Source organism: Littorina saxatilis, linkage group LG3, assembly GCF_037325665.1.
Source record: "Littorina saxatilis isolate snail1 linkage group LG3, US_GU_Lsax_2.0, whole genome shotgun sequence".
NCBI classification, from domain to species: domain Eukaryota; kingdom Metazoa; phylum Mollusca; class Gastropoda; order Littorinimorpha; family Littorinidae; genus Littorina; species Littorina saxatilis.
In genome coordinates, this window is record NC_090247.1 from 69,363,570 (window position 1) to 69,390,654 (window position 27,085).

The following is a 27,085-nucleotide window of genomic DNA, read 5'->3' on the forward strand; positions in this document are numbered from 1 at the left end:
AGCTTCAAAAGCCACCACCACAGACAGATACACACGCCCGCCCGCCCGCACGCACGCACGCAAGCAAGCACACGCACGCACGCACACTCACTCACTACCACTCACACACATACACACACACAAACACACACACACACACACACACACACACACACACACACACACACCCCAATCCGTAAGTACACACTTTTCACTGTCCCCATCCTTTGATCACGGTCGTTTCAGACTTACCGTCTGTCCGCCATTCACGTCCACATAACTGATATTGATGACCACGGCAGATGGCCAGCCTCTAGCGTGAGGTGGAAGTGTCAGAGCTTCTGGAGGAGTGGTTGTTGCTCCAGTATACATGTATTGACCAGTGAAAGCGTCTCTTCTGTCCAAGATGACCTAGATATATTGCATGCATTCTCACATTCGGGCACATGCGGCGTACCCATAGACAAACCAAAACAAAGAACCACAGGCACACATGCACCCCCCCCACACACACACACACAGATACACTCGCACACGTATACGTATACACGCAAATAAATACACTCACAAACGCACACGCATACAAATTCACACACACACACACACACACACACACACACACACACACACACACACACACACACAAACACACACACACACACGGACAAACACACACACACACATACACATGTACGCTCACACATATTAGGGAAATGTTTTTGTTACATTATTTTCGTAACTGACATGAGTGTCAACATGCACAATTAATTTAGAAAATAAAAGCCTTTAAGCACATAGCGAGGTAACGCTGTTGATTGTTTATTTGTGTTCAAATGGAAGGATGTCCTCATGCTTGGCAAAACAAGAAAGAAACAAATCGACTGGCAACTGTCTCTTGTTCTGTGCTTTATCACGGCACAGCGCATGACAGAGTCGTTCTTGTAAAAGTTGTTGTTGGTCACCTTTGTCTTGTACAACGTTATGTACTCGTATAATCACAAATGTTGTGCAAAACTGTGCAGATTTGTGTAAGAAAGTTGATTTTTGCAGCTTTAATGTCCATATATACTGTTATTTTTCCGTTGTACATAGTTACACATTTACAATGACTTCAACTAGACCCTTAATTATGTGCAACTAAGGTGGTTAATGGGCGTCTGCCACTTTGATCCCTGCCCCCCCCTCCCCCTCCCACACACACAATCAATTTAAAACCATTCATACAGTATACAAAAACAACAATAACCTGTTCATTAGAATGCTCAGTATTCTCTGAATTGCTATTTGAATAAGAAGCAAAATTCTTCAGAAGTGTTGCACAGTCTGTGAGGACAGGATCTTTAACTGAATGACATTTGCGGGTAACAGGCAACGTGAAAGAGTTATATTTCTTGAATGGATTACAGTTGTGAACACACTGATAGCGTCACAGTGAACACTGAGCTCAATGACTAACCTCGTACAACATGTTCGTCATCATAGGCTGAGAGGCCACAACGATACCACCCCTGTTCCCAAACCCTCTTCTCTCTGCCGTCTGTTTGTCGTTGCTCAGCACGATGTTCTCACCGTGGTTGTCATGGAAACAAAATGCTGTCACCTGCAAAGAGGAAGTTTATTTCCACTTACACGTACATTAGTCCGGTCTGTCTAGACATGAAAAATGCATTTTGTTTACAATCAGTGACACAGATATCTTTACATTATAAACGTTCATTTAATCGGCCTGATAAGTAGGATTTTCGAAATTAAAACCAACGGTTCTTGTTGCCGAGCCACCATGTACCATCATACCTCATCTCGGCATTGTCTGTATTCTCTCCCTGTGCCACGTGCATGACGATTTGAACAACTGTCAAGAGGATGTGTAAACAAGGCTGCAAACAGTCCCACGCTAGGCTTCGTTGTACGATCTCACTACTTTTTGTTTTGTTTTAAGAGAGAATGTTTCACTTCAGTCCCGCGCTAGGCTTTGTTGTACAATCTCACTACTTTTTGTTTTGTTTTAAGAGAGAATCTTTCACTACAGTCCCGCGCTAGGCTTTGTTGTACGATCTCACTACTTTTTGCTTTGTTTTAAGAGAGAATGTTTCACTAAAGTCCCACGCTAGGCTTTGTTGTACGATCTCACTACTTTTTGCTTTGTTTTAAGAGAGAATGTTTCACTAAAGTCCCACGCTAGGCTTTGTTGTACGATCTCACTACTTTTTGCTTTGTTTTAAGAGAGAATGTTTCACTAAAGTCCCACGCTAGGCTTTGTTGTACGATCTCACTACTTTTTGCTTTGTTTTAAGAGAGAATCTTTCACTACAGTCCCACGCTAGGCTTTGTTGTACGATCTCACTACTTTTTGCTTTGTTTTAAGAGAGAATCTTTCACTACAGTCCCACGCTAGGCTTTGTTGTACAATCTCACTACTTTTTGCTTTGTTTTAAGAGAGAATCTTTCACTACAGTCCCACGCTAGGCTTTGTTGTACAATCTCACTACTTTTTGCTTTGTTTTAAGAGAGAATCTTTCACTACAGTCCCACGCTAGGCTTTGTTGTACGATCTCACTACTTTTTGCTTTGTTTTAAGAGAGAATCTTTCACTACAGTCCCACGCTAGGCTTTGTTGTACGATCTCACTACTTTTTGCTTTGTTTTAAGAGAGAATCTTTCACTACAGTTCCACTGAAGTGTCCCTTTACCCTCATGGTTATTTGTTTCCAAGATGATTTTGTGTATTCAAGAAAGAGTAACTCGACATCTCCCTATGCAGTTTTATCAAATAAGAAACCTAAACCGTCTTATTTCAGGAGTGAAACAAATTTGTTTGGCAATTGGTAATTACTTTTCCTAAATCGGCAATGCAAATTTATCAGTTCCTATTCAACAATTTAGCGTTAAATGTGTTGGCATAGTTACAAAATCCAGCGTAGGCCAACAACCTTTCAAATCACAAACCTGATTTCTGTGTCCAAAAATACGTACATGTAAATGCATACAGTAAACAGGGCCCATGGAGATACCGGTTTCATTTCAGGACTTGACATAAGATATTTCCCCACAGAAATTATTGCTCGATCATTAAGATAATCAGAACGAGGAAAAAAATACTTACAGGTCCAAAATCCAAATCAGCAGACATGACTTTGGTCTGACCTAGTACTGACAGCTCTTTCTCAATGCGGGTCACGGCCTCTGCGTCAATCACGACGGTCATCTTGGATACGACCTTGGCGCCTGAGGGCAAGATGACGCTGCAGTCGAGGTTTCCAACACGTGTCTGCATCACGGGCGTCATGGTGGTGACAGTGTCGCGATTCTTGGCCTCCTGCACGCGCTGTACCACGTGTTTGTGTGTCGTCAGCTTCCCGCGTCGCTGTAGCAGACACGTCTTGGTCTCCGTCACCGCCTCCTTGACGTCAGAGCACGCGATGTGGGCTAGGGCGTTCAGGCGATGACGACAGTCCTGGATCGACTTCTCCAGGCGCGCACACACGGCTTCGATCTCGGCAACGGCCTTCTTGGTCTGCTTCTCCGTCTCCGCCAGGCGAGCGTCCAGCTGTTGAATGGCTTTGTCCAGCCTGGCCTCCCCTTCGGTCAGCGTGACCGCCAGCTCCGCCAGCACGGCACGCGCGTCCTTGACCTTCTCCTCCATCTCCTTGACCTCCGGGCAGCTGCGGTGGCGGGACGTGGCGCACAGTTGGCAGATGCTCTCGCCGTGTGTCGGGCAGAACAGCTCCGTGGTCTTGTCCGCGTGGACAGCGCATGCGGCGTGCTGGCTTCCCGCCACTTTGTCCGCCGTCAGGGAGGTCAGGTCCTCCACCGTGTGGTTCCTGGCCACTTTCTGCTTCAGGTGTATCTTCCGGCACGACTCGCAGAACAGGTCCCCGCACGTCAGACACAGACACGTGGCCGCGGCCTCCTCACAAATACAGCTGTGCGACTGTTTGAGCAGACGGTGAGCCGCCACCAGGTCCGCCATGGCCAGGTCTGTGGGGAAACCGTCCGCGACGTCCTGCCAGCTCTTCTGGCCTCGCTCCTTGAGGTCGATGATGGCGCAGCGGCACAGCGGACACAGGGCCTGGTCTTGAGACTTTAGCCAGGACAGCAGACAGTGGTGACACAGCAGGTGTCCGCAGGGCAGCAGCTTGGGCTGCACGTACTGCTCGTGACACACGCTGCAGTCCTTGTCATCGGGTTCTGGCACCGGTGGGGCAGCTGTCGCCATGGTTATATGTGTTTTCTGAAATTACCAAAAATCTCTTGAGAGAATCAGGTCTTTATCGAAAGCATTATTAAAAGTTGGATTTACTGTACTGTTCTAATACAGACATGGGGCTCGCTCGTAGAGAAAGGAATCGTATGTGAACTCACGTTTGTCAGCCTACAGGCCCCGTCCATTCGAGAGTGAATATTTATGATGCTATAAGAATTGCGATTTGTGATACACATGCAATCATGGTGCTGCATAGGATAATATTAGGCTTGCTGGATAGGGTGGGGTGGGGTGGGGTGGGGGAGGGGGCGCTTTAAAAAACAACTGTTATGCTGAAGGTTATTGTCCTTTTTGTGTATTACTATTATCCAATACAGTTTTTGCTCTCAATGTTAGTTTTACTCGTATCAATCTACTGACCTCAGGATGTTATCGGATAGAGAATGAGGCTGATATCATGAATAAGTCAATTCTAATGTTAAGACAGGCTCGTGAATTTCTGCGTTCACTGAGTGTATCAGTCGTATTGTTGCATCACAGGAGCTTGTATTAAAGCGCTGGTCGATCAAAGTCTTCCACACCTTTACCCACACTGTGGTATTTCTCCGTTTATTTTTAAACTAAATATTGGAACCTATGCAGATTCGACTTTGTACACGAAAGGATCGGTACTCAATTCATTGACAGGCTTTTCCCTGCGACCTTTACCGCTAAGGGGAGCTGTTGAACCGGATCATATCCAAAATTAAGCCAAGCCTTCAGACTAATTAGTATCGTAATACTACAGGAGGGATAATCAAAACTTGGCTAAATGTAAAAAGGAGTAGAAGACCGTTATCGTCCGGTGTTTTGATACAAGCCTTCATGCACTGCCTTCTACATTTGTTTATTTTGTATCATTCATGTCTACCGTATCTTTACCCTTGCCGCGTTGTCGGTAACACCAGTAGCAATGGCTGTGTAAAACGAACGAGAAATAAACAACTGTCGAACCAATACAAGACACCGGTTACGCCGCCTTCCGTCTTTCTCATGCTAAATAATTTATTTAGAACGAAGCACTGAACTGAACAAAGTTGTTGTCACATTCACGCTGGTCGCTGTGACCCAAATCGAGACATAGCTGCATATTTTATTAGCTCTACAAAATGGGGTCAGCTCGTTGTGCGTGGAGTGCGCGAATAAGAATGTTGAACTCTGCGCTGCTCAATCGACAATGTTCTTGCGAAAAGAGTACACGCCTTACGTTGAAGCACTTTTCCCCGTTTGGCCACCATTAAATTGTCTACCGAGCTACAGATTTTGCTGCCGATCTTCAGACAGAATACAGCACAAGAGATCGTGAAGTAAAGTGTCACATACACAGATTGCAGCAGACAGACAGACAGACAGAGAGACAGATGGACACACAGAAAGACAAATACTGAGATAGCCACACAAACTACACACACACACACACACACACACACACACACACACACACACACACACACACACACACACACACACACACACACAAACAAAATCACAGGCATAGTATGTGTGTGTGGTCTAGAGAGAACAGAAACTTGCGAACCGAAAGTAGGGTAAACCCGGAAATTCCGTGAACGTTGAATCAATAGTGACATACCTCGCAACTTGTCTCAGCCTCAGAGCGTAGTTGAAGAAACGAATAGTCGACAACGTAGTTGATTAATCTATGGTAGAGATCCCGAAGCGATAATTTGGATGAATGATTCACTCCAAAAAACACAAGTCAAATGTGACAAACTGTCCACACTGGTTCTAACTTCACACAGCCGCAGCCATTGCACTGAAGAGTGTGACGTAAGATGTGCTGTGATCACGTGATGTGGTTCAAAGTTTATCTTTCCGGTACAGTGCGGACGAACCTTTGAAAACACTGTGACCCGATTAGTCATGAAGTGTCACGGTTGAAGTCAGTGCTGAAACTACGAGCTGCGTATCAAGTTTCAACACGATTCAATCACTGGGTCAGTGGAGAGCCAAAGCAATAGTCACAAAATAACAAATGTAATCCAGTCACGGAGACGTGACCCGATAGACAGCCAGACAGCCAGCCACACACACACATACACACACACACACACACACACATACACACACGCATACACACACATACACACATACACACACACACACACACACACACACACACTGACGAACGGTCACTCTGGCCACAAGCACTCTTTCCGTCCAATGATTCAGATCACTGTTCATACCACAGGTGGACGGGGAAAAGGATGAGGGATAATGTTGGGATAATGTTGGGATAATGTTGGGATAATGTAGAGATAATGTAGGGATAATGTAGAGATAATGCAGGGATAATGTAGAGATAATGTAGGGATAATGTAGGGATAATGTAGAGATAATGTAGGGATAATGTAGAGATAATGTAGGGATAATGTAGAGATAATGCAGGGATAATGTAGAGATAATGTAGGGATAATGTAGGGATAATGTAGAGATAATGTAGGGATAATGTAGAGATAATGTAGGGATAATGTAGGGATAATGTAGAGATAATGTAGGGATAATGTAGAGATAATGTAGGGATAATGTAGAGATAATGTAGGGATAATGTAGGGATAATGCAGGGATAATGTAGGGATAATGTAGAGAGTGTGTGTCAGCTGATTTCATCGGGAATTGTTTCAGATCTTGAAAAACCTAGACTACGAAGATCATAATGAATAATTTAAAACAGTCGTAGACGTGGGTAGCTTTTTTGTCATGAATTTGTTATACTAGCCATATTAATGTGCTTTGTCCTAAGAGTATCTTTGATAAATGATCACATTTCTTAACCTTCGCCGGTCGTCGTGGGTCCGTGTGGACCCAGAAGGGTGTTTAATTGCAAATATCTCTTAAACCAGTTGGATTTGTTTTTATGAGCTTTTAAGAATGCCTCAGACACATAAAAAGCTCTCATGTCCTAATAGATCATTACATTTCAACGAGAAGTAATTAAAAAAACAAAGGTCAAATTTAGACTTCACACGGAAGACATCGTGGGGCCGTGCTGACCCATGTTTCTCAAACGGAAGGAACTTACATAAAAACTAGGGAGAAAAGTCACAAACCTTCAGGTATTGGCTCTAAACATCATTTTCTATGATCTGTTTAATTTTGGAGTTAATAAGCAAGTCGCGTGGAGCGAAATTAATACATAACAATGTGGGTCCACATGGCCCAACGATCGACGTCTACAGAAGGGTATTCACGGTTTTTTTCTTTTTTGAGAAGCTTTAGTCCGCACGGTAATAATTAAATTATTAATTTAATTGAATTACTTCTCGCGGAAATTTAACCACGGCGTCAACGGAAGGGGGTGCACGTTTTTGCTTCTTTGGAAAGCATGGGTCTACGGAAGGGTATGCATATTTTTCCTTCTTTGAGAAGCATGGATCCGCACGGACCCACGATGTCTTCCGTGTGTAGTCGATAACCCGGTCGGGCGAAGGTTAAAATAGACGATTCATGACTGTTGTCGGGTTTTCCCGTTCCAACGCAATCACCAAAACTGCTCATACTTTCACGGCCCGGATTTAAAAATAGATTAAATAAATCAATACTTGATGGCTCTCTCTATGCTTTTCGTGCAGTTAAGAACGAGTTGGCAGTGTCATCACGTACGAGGCCTGGCATGCAAACTGCCTTAACATTGTTTCTGTAGTTCAACCAACTACATAACGTATGGACAACTATAATCTTAAATCCTCATTGTTCCCAAGGCCACTGGTCGGTTTGGAATTAGGATCAGTCAAATACACTGACATTTAAACAGGCTACGATTTGTATGGTTGTTCAGTCCCGCTTGCTCTCTTTACCGTGACTGCAACTACAATGTTGTCAGAAGCCAAATACGGTTTGAATGATCTCTAGTTATCATTCAATGATGGTGTTAACCATGCGATTTGGCACTAACTCCTAGCACTTTTTGATAAAAATGTGGCAGTATTTGCTCCTTGTCATTCAGTCACAATGAAATGTTTACAACTGATTCAATCATTATTCTGTAAACAGACGATAGATAGTGAAACTCATCAGTGCCTTGCTGTTCCATACATTGTGCATCAGACTTAAAAACTTGATGAAAAGCGACAACTGTGTGTGTGTGTGTGCGTGTGAGTGTGTGTGTGTGTGTGTGTATTCAAGAGAGAGAGAGAGAGAGAGAGAGAGAGAGAGAGAGAGAGAGAGAGAGAGAGAGAGAGAGAGAGAGAAAGAGAGAGAGAGAGACACAGAGAGAACGAAAGGAAGAAAGAGAAAGAGAGAGAGAGCGAGAGAGAGAGAGAGAGAGAAAGAAAGAGAGAGAGAGAGAGAGAGAGAGAGAGAGAGAGAGAGAGAGAGAGAGAGAGAGAGAGAATAAAAAACATGACAAGACCATGCAGACAAGACATCTTTATTAACGAGGTATAAGTGTAAGCAGGTTTACATGGTGCTGTACGTCCAGCCCTCACCGTGCAGAGGGTCAAGAAAAAAGACCGTGAGTTGAAAACACAATCCTTCCCGTGAAAACAGTCTGCTTGCTATCTCACACCGGTCCAGGTGTTTACATGGCGTGAAAACAGTCTGCTTGCTATCTCACACCGGTCCAGGTGTTTACATGGCGTGAAAACAGTCTGCTTGCTATCTCACACCGGTCCGGGTGTTTACACGGGTTAAGACCATACCCTCCACTTGGACACATACCAACAATCAACGTCTTGACTTCTTTCTGTGCAGAGTTAGAATTTGGGGATGAGTTAATGTTGGAGATGGACACTGGTGTCAGCTAAAACAATAAGACATAAACATATAACAAACACTGGTGTCAGCTAAAACAATAAGACATAAACAAACACTGGTGTCAGCTAAAACAATAAGACATACACATAACAAACACTGGTGTCAGCTAAAACAATAAGACATAAACATAACAAACACTGGTGTCAGCTAAAACAATAAGACATAAACAAAACAAACACTGGTGTCAGCTAAAACAATAAGACATAAACATAACAAACACTGGTGTCAGCTAAAACAATAAAACATAAACATAACAAACACTGGTGTCAGCTAAAACAATAAGACATAAACAAAACAAACACTGGTGTCAGCTAAAACAATAAGACATACACATAACAAACACTGGTGTCAGCTAAAACAATAAGACATAAACAAAACAAACACTGGTGTCAGCTAAAACAATAAGACATACACATAACAAACACTGGTGTCAGCTAAAACAATAAGACATAAACAAAACAAACACTGGTGTCAGCTAAAACAATAAGACATACACATAACAAACACTGGTGTCAGCTAAAACAATAAGACATAAACAAAACAAACACTGGTGTCAGCTAAAACAATAAGACATACACATAACAAACACTGGTGTCAGCTAAAACAATAAGACATACACATAACAAACACTGGTGTCAGCTAAAACAATAAGACATAAACATAACAAACACTGGTGTCAGCTAAAACAATAAGACATAAACATATAACAAACACTGGTGTCAGCTAAAACAATAAGACATAAACAAAACAAACACTGGTGTCAGCTAAAACAATAAGACATAAACAAAACAAACACACACAAAAAACACACACATACAAAACAAGCAAATCCCAGTTGGCACAGAACACCCCCAGGCTGGTGAGTTGTGGAATATGTCCAGATGCAGAATTGTTCTTATTACTTGTCAAAAACCTGGCTAGATCTTAGATGAGGAGCAGAACACTTTACATGGGAAGCCATGTGCCTTTAAAGAGAACTAGCAAGCATAGTGATATTAATAGACTGTAGTTATGTAAAGACGTTCAACAAGAATAGAAACCATCATCTGGGTACAGTTCTGTGCTTTGTGTTGAAATTTAACAGTCGGTATGAAAAAAAATCAATTAATATATTTTGAAATTTTGGCTGCATTAAAATATTGTGAAGCGTGTGACCCCATTTCCGATCCCTTATTTTCTGCCACTGACACAAACTCTTTCTTTCTTTCTTTATTTGGTGTTTAACGTCGTTTTCAACCACGAAGGTTATATCGCGACGAGGGAAAGGGGGGAGATGGGATAGGGGAAAGATAGAGCCACTTGTTAAGTGTTTCTTGTTCACAAAAGCACTAATCAAAAATTTGCTCCAGTTGCTTGCAACGTAGTACAATATATGACCTTACTGGGAGAATGCAAGTTTCCAGTACAAAGGACTAAACATTTCTTACATACTGCTTGACTAAAATCTTTACAAACATTGACTATATTCTATACAAGAACCACTTAACAAGGGTTAAAGGAGAAACAGAATCCGTTAGTCGCCTCACACGACATGCGGGGTGCAGAGAAACAAGGATGTGGAAAAGAAGACTTTTGGTAAGTGAAATAAAGGTGATGGATCCAGTCAGGTAGAAATAAGACAACAAGAAAAGAATTGGAAAACTGCAGGGAATAGTAGGGAGAGTTTTCTTGGAAGGAAATATAGGTGAAAGGACTGGTAAGGCAGAAATAAAACAAAAGAAGAGAAGAAACAGAACCGTTAGTCGCCTCTTACGACATGCCGGTTAGCATCGGGTAAATTCTTTCTAGTCCCAACCAATATGGGACTCCCCCTAACCCGCAGGGGGTGACACAAACTCTGAAATGAAATAAAAAGGATTGTTTTCTCATTATTATAACTAAAACTGCGATCAACCACATAATTCATGAATTACCCATTTTAAAGATTGCGTGCTGATATTGTCTGACTGAATCAACTAAATCTTGATAAAGCAAAAATTCTACATACATTATAAATTCGCCACAATCTTAGTAGGCCTATCATTTTACTCTACAAACACACACATTTTTCACGGCTGTATATATGCATGTATTTCCATAGCAATGCATTTGTTCTGAAACAAAGTGATCAAAGGTAACAGCTAGAATTCTTGTGCTATCCAGATTATACATGTACTGCCTGAACACTTCAGCCCAAACAGGAACTGTTTTCTCTTGATATTAACACGTTCGCAAACTCGTCACGCGTTTGATCTCTCGTCTTAACCGATGGACACAATACCCTTATTCTTGGATAAACTCATCTATAAAAAAACAAACCCACGTTATTTAAACATTGTGTGTGGCTTCACAAAAACAAAAAAAGCATGGGCACAATATGTAATATGTTAATTTTCTTTAGAAAAAAGTGCGATGCATTTCTTATTTTATCATTATATTTGTGACGATTCGGTGCAACTTTACTACACAAATTACGTGAAAAACGTACACAATTGTAGAATTTAAATTTAAATCAAAATCTGGCGTAATTTTACACAAGAATTTGGATTTTGTGCACACAACTACAATTTCGTGAACATTCATAATTCAAAAAGTGAACCGAATAACTGCCGAGTTTCAATAAATGCGCAAAAACAATACTAACTCCTATTAAGGGAAAAATAATGAAGTCATCTATGAAACATGTGAGAGGAACACTCCCCTGTTTAAAGTTGTTACACTGACAGACATCTTTGTGTTTTGATGTACCGAAAATGAGAACATTTCGACACCAAGAAATCCTAGACATGGCCTGGAGATAAGAACATTTCGACACCAAGAAATCCTAGACATGGCCTGGAGATAAGAACATGTCGACACCAAGAAATCCTAGACCTGGCCTGGAGATAAGAACATTTCGACACCAAGAAATCCTAGACATGGCTTGGAGATAAGAACATTTCGACACCAAGAAATCCTAGACATGGCCTGGAGATAAGAACATGTCGACACCAGGAAATCCTAGACATGGCCTGGAGATAAGAACATGTCGACACCAAGAAATCCTAGACATGGCCTGGAGATAAGAACATTTCGACACCAAGAAATCCTAGACATGGCCTGGAGATAAGAACATTTCGACACGAAGAAATCCTAGACATGGCCTGGAGATAAGAACCTCGCCTTGTCTCATTACTTTACCTTACTTTAATACCAAGAAATCCTAGACATGGCCTGGAGATAAGAGCCTCGCCATGTCTCATTACTTTACCTTACTTTAATCAAAAGTAAAATCCTCTCTTTTAATCAACATCTATGACTTAATATTTGTTCACACAATTTGCAACATATGTTTGAACAGAATAAATCTTATCTTTAAACTTAACGGTCCAAAAAGCCCTATCATATGCCTTTCCAGAATCAGTCATCAATAGAAGACCAGGAGCTTTGTTTTCACTCAAGTATAACATTCTGTTGTTCACACAAAACACAAGCAACAACAACATAAACAACAATCACATCAACATCAATGAACTGAATGGTAAACGCCAGCAAAAGTCATTGCCAGGGAAACAGTCTCTTTGTTTGGTCTGGTGACGTCACGGTATGCGTCGAACAGGTAAAGCAGTAATCTGAAACAAAGGCAATGAAAAGATCATGACGTAAAAACTGAGGTGCAAGTTTTATGAGAACAATTAAGGACAAACATTAAGCAATGTTCACACTTACTTCGAGTTCATGATCTTAGTTTTACAAACTGTTATTTTCAACAGGACTGTGTGTGCATGGTGATAATGTTTTCAACAGGATGGTGTGTGCATGGTAATAATGTTTTCAACAGGACTGTGTGTGCATGGTAATAATGTTTTAAAACTCAGTCAGCGTAGGATTGCACTGTGTGAACAGCTAGTGTCTTGTTGCAGAAAAACAATCATTCAGAAAGTCCGGGATGATAAACACGGTGCTCACACATTTGTGAGCATTACTTTATGAAAGGAATTGTAGGTCTTCCAGAGACTTTTCCTCAGAATATCACGTTTCAAGTTCGGTGTAGAAGTAACAATGATGCCATAAATATACCTGAAGTGTCACTGCCACTATTAGAACGACCAAAAGGCTACATGGAAGGAGGATGGTTGATTATCAAACTGTCAAACAATTAGTTAGAAGGTCGGTGTCACGATCTAGTGACATAGACCAAGAAAAGTGTCACTCGGTGGGGTGCCTTCTCTTGGTCAATTGCGACAGAAAGCGCCTGTGCGTGAGTCGGGGCTATACGGCAGGGTTTTGCTGACAGCGCAGAGCACGGAGATTGTGCCGCACAGATTTTTCGGGTGTGATTTGTGGATAGCTGAACTTGATATGTGACAAGGTTAGTCACGTGTTTTTGTCAAGGTTGTCTGTCAGAGACATGATAACTGGACACTTGACAATCAGCGGCAAGAGGAGAAGGGTCGGTGTTTTGCGTCCCTAGAGTTTGATGGTTTTCATCACGACTAGATATTTCAATTCTATCTACGTGCCGTTTCTGCTAGCACAGATAGGGCTCTATTGGAACTTCAACGAGTTACCACCTTCTCACAGTTACATGTTTGCTGAGGACGAGTCGTCAATTTCTCTTCGCCGTGCGGGGATGGTCTTCACCGCAGAAAGTATTCGGCAAGGGGTTTGGATGTTGTGTCACTGTTGACGAACAGAGGCCATTCCAGGGAGGAAGCGGGTTTTGCTTCCATGAGAGTGCTACATTCATAGGCTTTTTGAGGTAATAAATCATTGTTTAACGCTGTTGATGAGTCTGTGTTTGTGGAATGAAATACTCTCTGTTGTTCTTTCCAGGTTAGCTCATAATTTGCTCTCTGTGACGCTAAAATACTAATTTGTATATGGTTTTTGCAGATAGGGAGAGAAGGACGGAAAACGGCTGTTTTGTTGTTGTAAAAAAGTCCATTTGTGCAGCAGGCCCACGTGCTCGATGAGATATGTAAAGATGACATGTTTAAAGGTGGAGGGTGAGGGGTAGCTGACATGTTTAGTGCACCGATGCTTTCTGTTTGCAGCCTTGCCATCTTCTGTTGGCTGCCTTTTGCGGGACACTGCTAGCTGCAGTCGTTGTAACGGGGACCGGACATAACCAGCGAACCGGCTAACCAGCGAACCGGCTAACCAGCTAACCAGCGAACCGGCTAACCAGCTAACCAGCGACTGGGTGCGGCGCCTGATGCCTCCACAGTTCCCTGCTTCGTCACCACGCTAACCAGCACTTCATTCGACGGAGCAGTTGTGGAGACTAAAGACTAATTACAGGCCGTCCACCCAGTGGCCAAAGAAAGCTAAGTGCACCATGTCTTATGCACCCCGTTGACCACCGTTGTCATTTATGCTATCTGTGATTATATTCGAGTAGTGACGACGTGGGGTGTGTGACACCTGCATGAACTAGCACTTTTGGAGCAGAACAGTCGTATTTTCTTATCTTTACACGGGATCAGCGTGTTACTATAATTTTCTATATTCTAACTGGCATTTTGTCAGTGACCACGGGTTTTTTACGTTTTGTGAACATAAAAGAACATATTTTGAGTGAAGTCTCGAGGGAGGTGGCGAGTTTTTACATAAACGGGCGTCTGAAACTTATACTTTTGTTGTCTCTATTAAATTGTATGACTGCGAGAGTGGATCGTGGTGTGGTTAGTTAGTTAGTAGTAACTAACCGTTTCATAATCACCTTAAGTGATATATTGAAACGTGACAGTCGGGGATAATACACATGGTGCTTAGACATTTGTCAGCATTGATGACAGATATTTCGAGCTTTTTGAAGACTTTTCCTCAGAGTTTTAATTTTTCTGTTTGGTTTATAGAAACTATGCCATCAATTATTCTGAAACAATATGGCCACTACTATAATGATAAAGTGCTGACTGAAAAGAGTACATTTAATTATTCATTCGACAAACTCACCTGTCTGTAAGAACCCCTGACGTCAAAGAATGCAAAGCAGGGGTCGGGCAGGCTAGAGGCGGCTTCACCCTGGTCGTCACCGTTGATGTAGAGATGAAGAGATCGCTTCTTGTCAAGCATCACTCCCACCCGGCTTTTCTTGGGTAAGTCTAACAGTTTCCGTCCAACGTTGGTGTCCAGCTGAAAAGACCCACACCAATGTAACTCTATCTGTTTTCAAAATCAGAGTTGTCTGAGAGCTCTTTTTGTTCTTGATTAAGTTATAGGCTATGTTCCTCTTTCGGGACTTCTTCCTGGTAAAACCAAAGGCAGTCGTGCAGAATGTGGTTTTGTTCTTCAGTCCATTTGCACGCTGAGAAAGTCTCTATTTCTTTTTCTGCTTTTGAACCAGGCAACTCTTTAGGGACGACTTGAGCCCGAGAGACGCCACACAAAGGATGTCTGTGAGCCTTCAGCTGCGTCATAATGTCCGGCAACTAGAAGAATGCACGATGATATAGCTGAGTCATAATGTCCGGCAACTAGAAGAATGCACGATCATATAGCTGACAAAATCCAGTTAATAGAGAAAATGGACTGACTTCAAACATTTTGAGTTTTTGAAGCATTTTCGGTTTTACAGCGAAAGCGTCAACACTAGACAGGTCGGACAGACTCAATGAATAACTTATCGACAGTCGTTTTACCTTGACGAGTTGAGATAGATTCTTCATTGAGGTTTGAACTCACGCATTGCTGTGAAGATTGTAACTTCCTCGCACATGAACATTTATGAACCTATTTTGATTTCCAGAACCACACATTAACAGTGGACGAACTGTCCGACAGTGGCTTGTACGGGTTTAGATAGTGACGACCCTTTACCCAGACGGATTTCGCAAATAGTTCAGGCGTACTTCATAAACGCGAATTTTCTATCAAAGTGTTCATAAAACTGATCATGACCTTTTCTTCTTTTCAGCTTCAAAAGCCACCACCACAGACAGATACACTCACACGCGCGCACGCACGCATGCACACACACACGCACGCACTCAAACACACACACGCACGCACGCACGCACACTCACATACTCACTCACACACACACACACACACACACACACGCACGCACGCACGCACCTACACACACACACACACACACACACACACACACGAATCCGTAAATACACACTTGTCACTGTCCCCATCTTTTGATCACGGTCTTGTCAGACTTACCCTCTGTCCGCCATTCACGTCCACAGAATTGGGATTTATGACAACGGCAGATGGCCACTTTTCAGCGTGAGATGGCTGTGTCAAAGCTTCTGGAGGAGTGGTTGTTGCTCCAGTCCATATGTAGTGACCAGTGAAAGCGTCTCTTCTGTCCAAGATGACCTAGACATATTGCATACAATCATCATATTCGGGCACATGCGGCGTACGCATAGACAAACCAACACAGGGAACCCCAGGCACACATGCACACCCCTCCCTCACACAGGTTCACTTGCACACATATACACACACAGACGCACACACGCAAATAAATACACTCACAAACGCACACACATTCACACACACACACATCCACACCCACACGGACAAACAAACAAACACACACACACAGGCACGCTCACACATATTAGGAAAATGCACGCACACACTAACACACACATACACACACACACACACACACACACATACACACCACACACACACACACACACACACACACACACACACACACACACACACACACACACACACACATGTACGCTCACACATATTAGGGACATGTTTTTGTTACATTATTTTTGTAAGTGACATGAGTGTCAACATGCAACATTAATGTAGAAAATAAATGCCTTTAAGCAAATAGCGAGGTAATGCGGTTGATTGTTTATTTGTGTTAACATGGAAGGATGCCCTCATGCTTGGCAAAACAAGAAAGAAACAAATCGACTGGCAATTGTCTCTGTTTCTGTGCTTTATCACGGCACAGCGTTATAAGAGAGTCGTTCTTGTAAAAGTTGTTGTTTGTCACGGTTGTCTTGTAAAACGTTATGTACTCTTAAACGAAAGTGGACACATCAGTAACTAGGTTAGAGTTTTCTTTTTCCGTATTTCGGCAAACTGTCTTCTTCAGGATGCTATTATGAAAGTTATGTACTCGTATAATCACAAATACTGTGCAAAGTGCAGAAAGTTCTTCCTCTTCTTCTTCTTCTTCTTTATGCAGCTTCAATGTCCATCTATACATTTATTTTCCGTTGTATATAATTAAAACTTAACAATCATTTCAACAAGACCCTTAACTATTTGCACCCAATGTGGTTAATGGGCGTCTGCCACTTTGATCCCTGCCCCCCCCCCCTTCCCCCTCCCACACACACAATCAATTTAAAACCATTCATACAGTATATACAAAAACAACAATAACCTGTTCTTTAGAATGCTCAGTATTCTCTGAATTGCTATTTGAAGTAAGAAGCAAAATTCTTCATAAGCGTTGCACAGTCTGTGAGGACAGGATGTTTAATTGAATGACATTTGCGGGTAACAGGCAATGGTAAAAACACAACTCTTATTCACGAAAGAGCTATACATTTTGAAGGGATTACAGTTGTAAACACACTGATAACGTCACAGTGAACACTGAGCTCAATGACTAACCTCGTACAACATGTTCGTCATCATAGGCTGAGAGGCAACAACGATACCACCGCCAGACCCTCTTCTCTCTGCCGTCTGCTTGTTGTTGCTCAGCACGATGTTCTTACCGTGGTTGTCATGGAAAGACAAAACTGGCACCTGCAATCAGTCAGTGTACACATCAAACTGAACTGTTTAGAAATGGTTAACATATTTCACGTAAATCACTCTGAGACAGTTAATTAATACATTACAAATGATCGGTCTAGAAAGTCTCTAGTTTTGAAATTAGTATAAATTGTTTGTAAACAATCCTGCAAAAGGTGCCGCACTATATTTTGTTTTAAAAACTAAGTATTTTTTGTTTTGTTTTAAGAGCGAATTTTTTAGTACAGTTCCACTAAGGTGGTGTTTATTTTCAAAATGGTTTTCGTTTCTATGCATGGAGTTGAAAAACGTCGACCGTATGATTTCAGAAGTGAAAATCAGTTGGTTGCCAAATGGCAGTAAACCTTCCTCCAACTCCCAGTCAGATTCTATTCACCGATTTCAGGTCATTGGTTTTGGTATAGTGACAATATCGTTCGTTGGCTAACAAACTTTCGATTCACAAACCTGATTTCTGTGTCAACAAATCATACACTAAGCATTGAGCAATTGCTTTCATTTCACGACTTGACATCAGTTATATTCGTTCATAGTGGACGCACACTCATTGTTTATTGTTTACTAACTTGGTTAAATGGTAAATGAAGTAAAATCACATAAATCACAGATCTTTCATCGAGAAAATCAGATGTTTAAAAAAAAAAACCACACAAAATACTTACGAGTACAAAATCAAAATCAGCAGACATGACTTTGGTTTGACCGAGTGCTGACATTTCTTTCTCAATGCGGGTCACGGCCTCTGCGTCAATCACGACGGTCACCTTGGATACGACCTTGGCGCCTAAGGGCAAGATGACGCTGCAGTCGAGGTTACCAACACGTGTCTGCATCACGGGCGTCATGGTGCTGACAGTGTCGCGATTCTTGGCCTCCTGCACGCGCTGTACCACGTGTTTGTGTGACGTCAGCTTCCCGCGTCGCTGTAGAAGGCACGTCTTGGTGTCCGTCACCGCCTCCTTGACGTCAGAGCACGCGCTGTGGGCCAGCTCGTTCATGCGATGACGACAGTCCTGGACCGACTTCTCCAGGCGCGCACACACGGCTTCGATCTCGGCAACGGCCTTCTTGGTTTGCTTCTCCGTCTCCGCCAGGTGGGCGTCCAGCTGTTGGATGGCTTTGTCCAGCCTGGCCTCCCCTTCGGTCAGCGTGGCCGCCAGCTCCGCCAGCACGGCACGCGCGTCCTTGACCTTCTCCTCCATGTCCTTGACCTCCGGGCAGTTGCGGTGGTGGGACGTGGAGCACAGGTAGCAGATGCTCTCGCCGTGTGTCGGGCAGAACAGCTCCGTGGTCCTGTCCGCGTGGACGGCGCAAGCGGTGTGCTGGCTTCGCGCCACTTTGTCCGCCGTCAGGGAGGTCAGATCCTCCACCGTGTGGTTCCTGGCCACTTTTTGCTTCAGGTGTATCTTCCGGCACGACTCGCAGAACAAGTCCCCGCACGTCAGACACAGACACGTGGCCGCGGCCTCGCCGCAAATACAGCTGTGCGACTGTTTGAGCAGACGGTGAGCCCCCACCAGGTCCGCCATGGCCAGGTCTGTGGGGAAACCGTCCGCGACGTCCTGCCAGCTCTTCTGGCCTCGCTCATTGGGGTCCACGATGGCGCAGCGGCACAGCGGACACAGCGCCTGGTCTTGAGACTGCAGCCAGGACAGCAGACAGTGGTGACACAGCAGGTGTCCGCAGTGCAGCAGCTTGGGCTGCACGTACTGCTCGCGACACACGCTGCAGTCCATGTCATCGGGTTCTGGCACCGGCGGGGCAGCTGTCGCCATGGTTATATGTGTTTTCTGAAATTACCAAAAATCTCTTGAGAGAATCAGGTCTTTAAAAAGAGGGGGTTTGAAAATTGAGGTGAACTTAGAGACGTTTTGAAACTGAAGTCTAAAGAAGCAGGGTCGTAACTTTCGTTATTAAAAGTTGGATTTACTGTACTGTTCTAATACAGACATGGGGCTCGCTCGTAGAGAAAGGAATCGTACGTGAACTCAGTTTGTCAGCCTACAGGCCCCGTACATTCGTGAGTGAATATTGATGATGCTCTAAGAATTGCGATGTGTGAAACACATGCAGTCATGGTGTTGCATAGGATAATATTAGGCTTGGTGGATAAGATGGGGTGGGGGGGGGGGGGGGGGGGGGGGGGGGAGCTTTAAAAAAAATTGTTATGCTGAAGGTTATTGTCTATTTTGTGTATTACTATTATCCAATACAGATTTTGCTCTCAAGGTTAGTTTTACTCGTATCAATATACTGACCTCAGGATGTTATCGGATAGAGAATGTTAGTTAAACATGCCTAGAATGATTCGTGAGGCTGATATCATGAATAAGTCAATTCTAATGTTAAGACAGGCACGTGAATTTCTGCGTTCACGGAGTGTATCAGTCGTATTGTTGCACCACAGGAGCTTGTATCAAAGCGCTGGTCAACCAAAGTCTCTCACCCCTTTACCCACACTGTGATATTTCTCCGTTTAACTTTAAACTAAATATTCGAACCTTTGCAGATTCGACTTTGTACGCGAAAGGATCGATAATCAATTCATCGACAGGCGTTGCCCTGCGACGTTTACCGTTAAGGGGTGCTGTTGAACCGGATCATAGCCAAAATTAAGCCAAGCCTTCAGACTAATTAGTGTCGTAATACTACATGAGGGATAAAGAGGAGTAGAAGACCGTGATCGTCCGGTGTTTTGATACAAGTCCTGCACTGCCTTCTACATTTGTTTATTTTGTATCACTCATGTCTACCGTATCTCTACCCTTGCCGCGTTGTCGGTAACACCAGTAGCAATGGCTGTGTAAAACGAATAAAAAATAAAACACTGTCGAACAAATACAAAACGCCGGTTACGCCGCCTTCCCACGAAGAGACAGTCTTTCTCATGGTAAATGCAGAACGAAGCACTGAACTGAACAAAGTTGTTGTCACATTCACGCTGGTCGCTGTGGCCCAAATCGAGACATAGCTGCATATTTTATTTGCTCTACAAAATGGGGTCAGCTCGTTGTGAGTGGAGTGCGTGAATAAGAATGATGAACACTGCGCTGCTCAATCGACAATGTTCTTTAGTGGGGCTCCTATGTTGCAAAATCAATCATTTCTTGTGACAAACACCAAATTTGGCATACATGTACAGTTTTATGTGCTTAACAAAACCTGATACAGAGCCACCGCGAAAAATTAAAAAATCGGTAGTTTTTATAACAAAATTCAAAATGGCCGCCAGTAAAAACGGTTGGGTATGTTAGGCATATTTCATTTCATGTGACAAACACCAAATTTGGTATAAATGTATGGTTTTATGTGCTTAACAAAACCTGACACAGAGGAACCAAGAAAAATTTAAAAATCAGTAGTTTTAAAAAAAAAATCAAAATGGCCGCCTGTGAAAAAGGTATTCAGGCGTATTTGATGCTACAAGTCATTCTCTTGCAATAGAAACTAACAGAAACAATTGTTAAAACATAACAATACATGTATACATGATCAATGGTGCAGCGATTGGTTGGACGGCGTGGGTGGCAGGGTTGAAGAATCGTTGGCTTACCGTGCTAACCTGTGCCAACAAAAAACTATCGCACAAATGTTCGTACCAAAACGAAAACATTTATTCCTGTGCCATTTTATTCCATTTGTCTATGCTATTAAGGGCACACAACGTGGCTATCTGGAACTCTTTTAATATAAAAGATTGAATTTACATGGGTTATGTGACCGCCGCCTAAATAAGGGTACCCCAAAAATCAAATTGATAAAAATGAAAGGTATAATAATGACATAACACTAAAAAGTATTCATCCTGTTCTGGATAGATGTTGTGCCTCATGAATTTTTTTGGACTTTTTAATGGGTACCTAAAGTTGTGATCACATCCCCTTTGCCACGTTAAGGGTACCCTTATTTGGCGGCGGTCATGTGACCCCTGTAACTAAATCTTCTTTTATCTGAAAGATGTGCCATTTGTGAGAGCCTTTACTGGCATAAAAAGTTTGAATAAAATGATACGGGAATGAATGTTTGAGTTGGGGTACGAAAATGGGTGCAATAATATTTTTACACAGTTTAATTTGCTGATTTTCACAGGCATGCAAGCACAGCTGCAGAGAGCAGAGCTCTTCAGTCCTTCTTTGCAGCATTTGCAGCGTTTTGTTGTACAGCACTTCCACACTTCATGCGTTCTCAGCACATGCTGGATACCTCTTGAAGGCTCGTCCAAAATAACTCCCACTTTCCAGCCTTGGACTGCCAGCCCCACAATTATTGGTGTTGGGTTGTTTGCCTGATTGTATATTTACTGACGTAGTCTAATTGGTAGATTGCTCTTCTCAAACTCATGTCCTGCAACAGCACGTTACTTGTAAGGGTGTTTTGGGGAATTTGGCAGCGCTTTTGACTGAAGAGGTACCTTCTAGCACTGTTCACACCCAGGAAGTTTGGTTTTGTCCTGCAGAAGTACCACAAAATGCTCTTGAACTGACCTGTCAGTAGTACTTAGCTCTCAAAGAAGAGCAGACAACCTGAGGAAAGATTGTGTGATGTCTACTAATGCATGCCATACTTGTCAAGCCCCCAATACCACCGAAGAACAACACAGTATCACAGTCTGTAAAACTGTGAAACATGGGCAGGCAGGGTGACTTCTCGGGGCCAATGGCTTTGGCAATGTGGTGAGCAAAAAATGGCTGAATCCTTTTCCATAGCGATGCACACTTCATAAGCAGAAAACTGAAATCAGCTGGGATGAGAAGCAGACCGTCTTAGATGTCTGGCCTACTCTAAATCCATGGTGTAGGAAATCCACCTGGGGTACCCTTCATACAAAAGCTGAAAAGTGACAATTTTATTTGAATAATGTTTACTATCTCAGAGAGTTAGCCAAAGTCTTCACACAAAAGATAAAATGCAAAAATTTTATTTTAACTATTTGTATAATTCTTACTATTTAAGGTCAATACAAAAAAACTGTTTCCAGTTACCCAACTGATTCTTAAATCTTGCTGGCCGCTACATTCATTAGAATTCTAACAGTCGCTTACAGAATGTTGACCCTTGTGAGGGTATGGTAAACCCACCAAATTCACAGAGGTAGCTTACGCATATATGTGTGCATACTTGTTAATTATCAAAAAAAAGATGCAAACTGTTCAGCTACTCTGGAGGTATTAGGTACCAACCTTGATAGTAATGGTGAAATCAGCTCGTTTGTGTGGCACCGGCAGAATTGCTCATAATGTATTCACGCAGCACTCTTGTTCTCAGGAACCCGCATGTGGTGTAACCCTCAGTTGTATATTCTGTTAAAATAAAATGCACACCAATGCACTGTCAACCTAAATTAAGTAAAAGGTTGAGAAAAAAGTAACACACCAATATCGTAACAGTGTTGAGAGTGAGACTCAGACTCAGAGAGAGGTACCACTTTTTTCAAAACCACTCATTTCTCATTTCATTAGCACATAAGCTTATTGCATACTTTTGTCTTTTAGCTATCATCTTTGAAAGTTTGATCACAAGACCGTAGAGACATGGGGAATGGTCCCCCCCCCCCCCCCCCCCCCTAGCTGGCCCTCCTACTAGTTAAGTACATGTCATTGTCACTGTGGCCTAGTCACTCTAAGTCACTCCCCCTCCCCCCTCAGTTTTTTTAGAAACTTATGGAAGTCAAGTCCTTTATAATAGGCAGGACTAATTATCATGCCTTGAACAATCTCTGTCTCCTTGCCTTTTATTCAAAGTTCTTTTAACTTGTCAAAATCATGTGGGTGGCGAGCATGGTTTTCTTTCATTCAATCAACAGATAGATCTAGATCTATCACAATCCAGTCAGTTTCAGCAAGATTTGAAAGTGTGCAGCATTTCAGCGCTTCAGCCGATCAAAAACAGACCCGAGGGGACAAATAAAGATTATAATGACGTGAAATTGGTGAATGAAAGGGTAATCTTAAAAACTTACCCTCACAAACGTTGTTTTCGCTCAATCAAAACACGCATTGGTACGGAGGCCGCCATCTTGAATTTTCTAGCTGCGGATATATACTTTTCTAAAAAAAATATAAAACTAAATGACAGAACACAAAAGTACCCATGAAAATATTTATTTCATGTATATATTATCACCAGACAACTTCTGGTGCATTGTTAATAATTGAAGTTTACATTTGCTGAGTTGGAAATATTTACTGCTGATGGCTTTTGGTATGAAAATCGTCTGCTGTAGGTGCAGCCTTTTATTCATTATTATAAACACAAAAATCAATTTCTGAAGTGGCTCTGTATCTGAAATCATTTAAAACATCATAAGGAACAATATCACGAAGTATGATGTTTGTCACAAGATGTGATTAATTGTTGAGTGATTCTGCAACATAGGAGCCCCACTACTTGCGAAAAGAGTACTAGCCTTACGTTGAAGCACTTTTTCCCGTTTGGCCAGCATCAAATTGTCTACCGAGCTACAGATTTTGCTGCCGATCTTCAGACAGAATACAGCACAAGAGATCGTGAAGTAAAGTGTCACATAGACACATATTGCAGCAGACAGACAGACAGATAGACACACAAAAAGACAGATAGCCACACAAACTACACACACACACACACACACACACACACACACACACACACACACACACACACACACACACACACACAATCACAGGCATTAATGTGTGTGTGGTCTAGAGAGAACAGAAACTTGCGAACCGAAAGTAGGGTAAACCCGGAAATTCCGTGAACGTTGAATCAATAGTGACATACCTCGCAACTTGTCTCAGCCTCAGAGCGAAGTTGAAGAAACGAATAGTCGACAACGTAGTTGATAAATCTATGGTAGAGATCCCGAAGCGATAATTTGGATGAATGATTCACACTAAAAGACACGAATGTGGCAAACTGTCCACACTGGTTCTAACTTCGCACAGCGGCAGCCAGTGCACTGAAGAGTGTGACGTAAGATATGCTGTGATCGCGTGATGTGGTTCAAAGTTTATCTTTCCGGTACAGTGCGGACGAACCTTTGAAAACACTGTGACCCGATTAGTCATGAAGTGTCACGGTTGAAGTCAGTGCTGAAACTACGAGCTGCGTATCAAGTTTCAACACGATTCAATCACTGGGTCAGTGGAGAGCCAAAGCAATAGTCACAAAATAACAAATGTAATCCAGCCACGGAGACCCGATAGACAGCCAGACAGCCAGCCACACACACACACACACACACACATACACACACGCATACACACACACACACATACACACACGCATACACAGACACACACACACACACACACAAACACACACACACACACACACACACACACACACACACAGACGCAGGCATGAAAATTCTCCGTATTTTCCGTATTTTCCGTATTTTTGAAAAAAATAAACCGTATTTTTTTTTAATTTCCGTATTTTTCCTTTTTGTTTTAATTTTTTGTTTTAATTTTTTTTATTTTTATTTTTTTTTTTCCTAGTCACAGTTATAGTAAAATAGTTTTGGGGCCATGTTTGAATCCAATTTTAAGGCTCAGATAGCCCCAGATTGCACCAAATTGCACCCTTGAAAAAAAAAATTTCCGGGGGAGCATGCCCCCGGACCCCCCTAGAAGTCTTGGCGCTATGCGCCTGCGAAACTTGGCGCTACGCGCCTTCGAATTTTTTTTTCAGTATTTTTTTTTTTTTCAGTTTTCATGCCTGCAGACGAACGGTCACTCTGGCCACAAGCACTGTTTCCGTTCAATGAATCAGATCACTGTAAATAGCACAGGTGGACGGGGAAAAGGATGAGGGATAATGTAGAGATAATGTAGGGATAATGTAGGGATAATGTAGGGATAATGTAGGGATAATGTAGGGATAATGTAGAGATAATGTAGGGATAATGTACAGATAATGTAGGGATGATGTAGAGATAATGTAGGGATAATGTATAGATAATGTAGGGATAATGTATAGATAATGTAGGGATAATGTAGAGATAATGTAGGGATAATGTAGGGATAATGTAGAGAGTGTGAGTCAGCTGATTTAATCGGGCATTGTTTCAGATCTTGAAAAACCTCGACTACAAAGATCATAATCAATACTTTCAGTCGTAGACATGTGTACCTTTTTTTTTGTCATGAATTTGTTATAGCCATATTAATGTGCTTTGTCCTAAGAGTATCTTTGATAAATGATCACATTTCTTAACCTTCGCCGGTCGTCGTGGGTCCGTGTGGACCCAGAAGGGTGTTTAATTGCAAATATCTCTTAAACCAGTTGGATTTTTTTTTAATGAGCATATAAGAATGCATCAGACACATAAAACGCTCTTATATCCTAAAAGATCATTACATTTCTGCGAGAGGTAATTAAAAACAATAAAGGTCAAATTTAGACTACACACGGACGACATCGTGGAACCGTGCTGACCCATGTTTCTCAAACGGAAGGAACTTACATAAAAACTAGGGAGAAAAGTCACAAACCTTCAGGTATTGGCTCTAAACATCGTTTGTTATGATCTGTTTAATTTTGGAGTTAATAAGCAAGTCGCGTAGAGCGAAATTAATACATAGCAATGTGGGTCCACAAGGCCCCACGACGTCTACAGAAGGGTATTCAAGTTGTTCCTTTTTTGAGAAGCTTTAGTCCGCACGGTAATAATTCAATTAATAATTGAATTTAATTACTTCTCGCGGAAATTTAACCACGGCGTTTACGGAAGGGGATGCACGTTTTTGCTTCGTTGGAAAGCATGGGTCTACGGAAGGGTATGCATATGTTTCCTTCTTTGAGAAGCATGGGTCCGCACGGACTCACGATGTCTTCCGTGGGAAGTCGATAACCCGGTCGGGCGAAGGTTAAAATAGACGATTCATGACTGTTTTCGGGTTTTCCCGTTCCAACGCAATCAACAAAACTGCACCATACTTTCACGTCCTGGATTTAAAAATAGATTAAATAAATCAATACTTGATGGCTCTCTCTATGCTTTTTGTGCAGTTAAGAACGAATTTGCAGTGTCATCACGTACACGGCCTGAAATGCAAACTGCCTTAACATCGTTTCTGTAGTTCAACCAACTACATAACGTATGACCAACTATGATCTTAAATCCTCATTGTTCTCAAGGCCACTGGTCGGTTTGGAATTAGGATCAGTCAAATACACTGACATTTAAACAGGCTACGAGTTGTATGGTTGTTCGGTCCCGCTTGCTCTCTTTACCGTGACTGCAACTACAATGTTGTCAGAAGCCGAATACGGTTTGAATGATCGCTAGTTATCATTCAATGATGGGGTTAACCATGCGATTTGGCACTAACTCCTAGCACTTTTTGATAAAAATGTGGCAGTATTTGCCTCCTCAAGTTGTCA

General features: G+C 42.4%; 2 protein-coding genes and 2 long non-coding RNA genes across 4 annotated transcripts in view; all 4 read right to left on the reverse strand.

Moving 5' to 3' along the window:
• The window catches only part of LOC138961038 (uncharacterized), a 36,961-nt gene that overhangs the window by 2,751 nt on the left and 7,125 nt on the right, over positions 1 to 27,085 (reverse strand). The window lies entirely within an intron of this gene.
• LOC138960986 (E3 ubiquitin-protein ligase TRIM33-like) lies at positions 1,424 to 15,504 on the reverse strand. The gene is made up of 4 exons (XM_070332605.1): positions 15,496 to 15,504; positions 14,915 to 15,094; positions 3,083 to 4,210; positions 1,424 to 1,579 (listed from the first exon to the last, which is right to left on the reverse strand). The coding sequence occupies exons 1-4, from the start codon at positions 15,502 to 15,504 to the stop codon at positions 1,424 to 1,426; spliced, it is 1,473 nt and encodes a 490-aa protein (XP_070188706.1).
• LOC138961037 (E3 ubiquitin-protein ligase TRIM71-like) lies at positions 17,323 to 19,277 on the reverse strand. The gene is made up of 2 exons (XM_070332635.1): positions 18,379 to 19,277; positions 17,323 to 17,707 (listed from the first exon to the last, which is right to left on the reverse strand). The coding sequence occupies exons 1-2, from the start codon at positions 19,243 to 19,245 to the stop codon at positions 17,558 to 17,560; spliced, it is 1,017 nt and encodes a 338-aa protein (XP_070188736.1). The 5' UTR covers positions 19,246 to 19,277; the 3' UTR covers positions 17,323 to 17,557.
• LOC138963104 (uncharacterized) lies at positions 22,490 to 24,105 on the reverse strand. The gene is made up of 3 exons (XR_011454710.1): positions 23,676 to 24,105; positions 22,897 to 23,016; positions 22,490 to 22,546 (listed from the first exon to the last, which is right to left on the reverse strand). It is a non-coding gene; the product is annotated as an uncharacterized lncRNA (long non-coding RNA).